Raw genomic sequence first — 2929 nt, 5'->3', positions numbered from 1 at the left:
TACTTTTGATTTTATGCGGTGTTGCGGCCAAACATCAGCTGATCAAAAAGACTGAGCTAAAATATTTGAACAAACTTTCAATTTTTTTTAAATTCCTCACATCAAGCACTGTAAATTAAAACAAACAACCGATATTTACCAACATAGTTCTTGGAATCTTCCTGCATGCTGCAGAAGACGGAAGTGTTAAACGAGATGGTTTGGCAAATTTCCTATTCGATTAGCACTAAGACTAAACTCACATAGTGTATAGTATTTACGGTATAATATATATTATAGTTTTATACATGGAAGGGGTACAAAAGTTGAGTATTACACGATAAAATCAGTGCGCCAAGCTTATACAGCCTACAATGTCCTGAGATCATAAACAGATACACGATAGAAAAATAGAGCTGCTGGTTTATACGAATTTATACTGGGAGCGCTCCAAATGTTTCCATATCAACTTAAGTCATCCAAATTTCCTAATTTTCATCAAATATTCTGCATGGAACAATGGAAATAAGGAGAACGAGACAAAAACATTGTACAAACCATGTGTTTTATTTTAGCAAGTGTTGGGACAGATTGAATTTACTGAAAGAAAAACTGGAAACGCCCCTCATCGACTGGACACGTACTTATACAACTAAAAGTCTTTGAAAAGTCCAGATTTCTACCCGCCCCGCCCCTTAAATCTAGCCCTAAAAATGAGTCTCAGGTGGTTCGTCGATATATTTACAGGTGAACGGGTTTAGAAACCAGGAGCAGAAGCTTTTCTCGTGTTTATGTTTGCATTTACCTCGCCTGCCCAGGTGGGAAAACCTTGTTGGTTCCGAGTCTATCGAGCTACTTTCACTATCACGAACCTGAAACAAGAAGTTGATGGTTATAAAAACTGTTAAATGTCCATATTTTAACAATTAAAAGGGGTCGTTGCTGGCATACTTGTACTCACCACAGAATCGTATCCACTTTCAGCTCTTCTCGAAATGGCAGCCGGACTATGTTTCGAAGTTCTGGGAGTGGAATCATGCCCAGAGTCGTACTCCTCATTTTTCTGCGTAAGCTTCAGCCCCGTATCCAGACTGAGAATGGCACGATTCACCCTCTCAGAGGACGGCAGTGGACTTGGAGGAGGCTGGCTGATGATGGAGGAGGGTGGAGTGTGTTTGAGGAGAGGCTCAGTGACCGACGATGCACTTGGAGGCAGCGCACTCCTACACGCTGTCTCTTTGAGTAAATTCGGGTTCGATGCACCTATAAAACAGTCGAGCAAGTACAAATGAAATTGTCGGACACATCCGGAGTGCGACTTACCGTCGGGATGCCTTAAAAAAGCCAAGTTGGCTTCTCGCGTGGACAATTTGCTGTGACAGTGATTTCGGCTCTGGTGAAACCGTCCACCTCTCACCTCACTGTGCCTGGACAAGTCCTGCGTGCTCGCACTCAAATAACTGTTCTCGTACCAGTTCTGGACAGTGTTGGGACGGCTCATGCTCACTCGGCAGTTCTCGCAGAACTTCTCCTGAACGTACGCCGGCTCCGAATAGATGCTGCTGTTGTCCGGAACATCCTGCGGCGAGCCTCCATAGAGCATGTCGTTCAGCGTCAGGCTTTCACACCTTCAATAGTAAGTCGCTAGATCATATATTTATTGGTTGAACTACCAAATTTACCTGGTAAGTCGTGGCTGGCTCCCATTGTTTCTTTGTTGCGTTTGGTACGTTTGCGAGTTTCCAACGGAAGCTTTTGCCAGGCGGTTGGTGTAAAGCTCGTGCAGTCGCGCCAGCTGGTCAAATTTTCGACGAGTTGTATCATCGAATGAAACATTGCCATTTGTTCTCGGGCATGGATTATCCGGGTCTTCGTAGTCGTCATAATAGCGCTCATATCTGAAAGGAAATCAACGGCTTTCATGGGAAATGTTAGGTAAATCTAAACCAAAATCAACAGATACCGATTTTTATGAAATAATAATAATAGACGCCGGTACGCACAAGCCGTAAAATGTTGGTCGTACTTAGTTTTTAACCGAAGAAGGTTTCTATGTGCGTACATAGGTGAAAGGTAATGTATTGCTTAATTATTTGTGAGTTATTTGAATCTAATTTAGTCGTAGCATCTAATTTGAAATGTAGAGAAAAATGTTAAATACAAAAGTTGTAGATATTAACGTCTAGTTTATTTTAAGGTAACACCAATTGATACAAAGTGTCTCAAATTCAAGTGGCAGACCAATCTTACCTTTTTTTAAAATGGAATACCGTACTTTTTATTGCATATTCGAATTATGAGCACAATTCTAGGCCTATTCGATATAAATGTTATATAATTATTTTCAGATTTTATCCTTACAAACAAGAAAACATCTTGCAAGAACGTATCCGTACTTAATAAGTTTGACACAGACAGCGACCATAGATTGGTAAGAGCCACCTTCCAAATAAACGTAAGAAAAAAAAGGAAGAACATGATAAAGGGGTCAAAAAACAAAATACCTACGTTAGACATTCTCAAGCAAAATCAACAACAAATTCAGAGCACACTAAAATATAAACTGGAACCATCAGACTCTCTGAAGACCATGGATATAGATCAACTAAACGAAAAGATCGTAACTAGTATACATACTGCTAGTAAAATAATTATATTCCAAAAACAAAAAACAGACAAATTCAGTACCCGTACATTAAAACTTCTCGAGGAAAGTAGAACCACAGAAAGAAACTCACAAGAATATAAAGAGTTAGCAAAGAAAATAAATAAAGAAAGATACTAGAAAGGATGGAAGAAAATATAATACAGAATTAATAAACAACACCATAGAGTAAAATAGAGGCATGAAGGTTCTAAAATCCAAATTGTCACAAGGGAAGGCTAAAATAACAAAACTGCGAGATAAATCGGGCAATCTTGCCACAGAAAAAGAAGATATAGCGAAAGT

General features: G+C 39.5%; 1 protein-coding gene across 3 annotated transcripts in view; it reads right to left on the bottom strand.

Moving 5' to 3' along the window:
* Positions 1–250: 250 nt before the first annotated feature.
* LOC109532957 (kinesin-like protein CG14535) overlaps positions 251–2929 on the bottom strand; it is a 261935-nt gene continuing 259256 nt past the window's right edge. For all 3 annotated transcript variants that reach the window (XM_048667734.1, XM_048667735.1, XM_048667740.1), the window contains 4 exons: positions 1662–1877; positions 1303–1607; positions 941–1242; positions 251–851 (listed from right to left, as the gene is read on the bottom strand). In XM_048667734.1, coding sequence (XP_048523691.1) covers positions 687–851; positions 941–1242; positions 1303–1607; positions 1662–1877 — 988 coding nt within the window. In that variant the 3' untranslated portion in view covers positions 251–686. The remainder of the gene's footprint in view (positions 852–940; positions 1243–1302; positions 1608–1661; positions 1878–2929) is intronic.

The sequence above is a fragment of the Dendroctonus ponderosae genome, unplaced genomic scaffold, assembly GCF_020466585.1.
Source record: "Dendroctonus ponderosae isolate FM_Combo_2020 unplaced genomic scaffold, Dpon_F_20191213v2 Dpon_F_20191213_1, whole genome shotgun sequence".
Classification (NCBI taxonomy): domain Eukaryota; kingdom Metazoa; phylum Arthropoda; class Insecta; order Coleoptera; family Curculionidae; genus Dendroctonus; species Dendroctonus ponderosae.
Note: the sequence above shows the minus strand (reverse complement) of the source record. Positions and strands in the feature narration are given on the sequence as shown.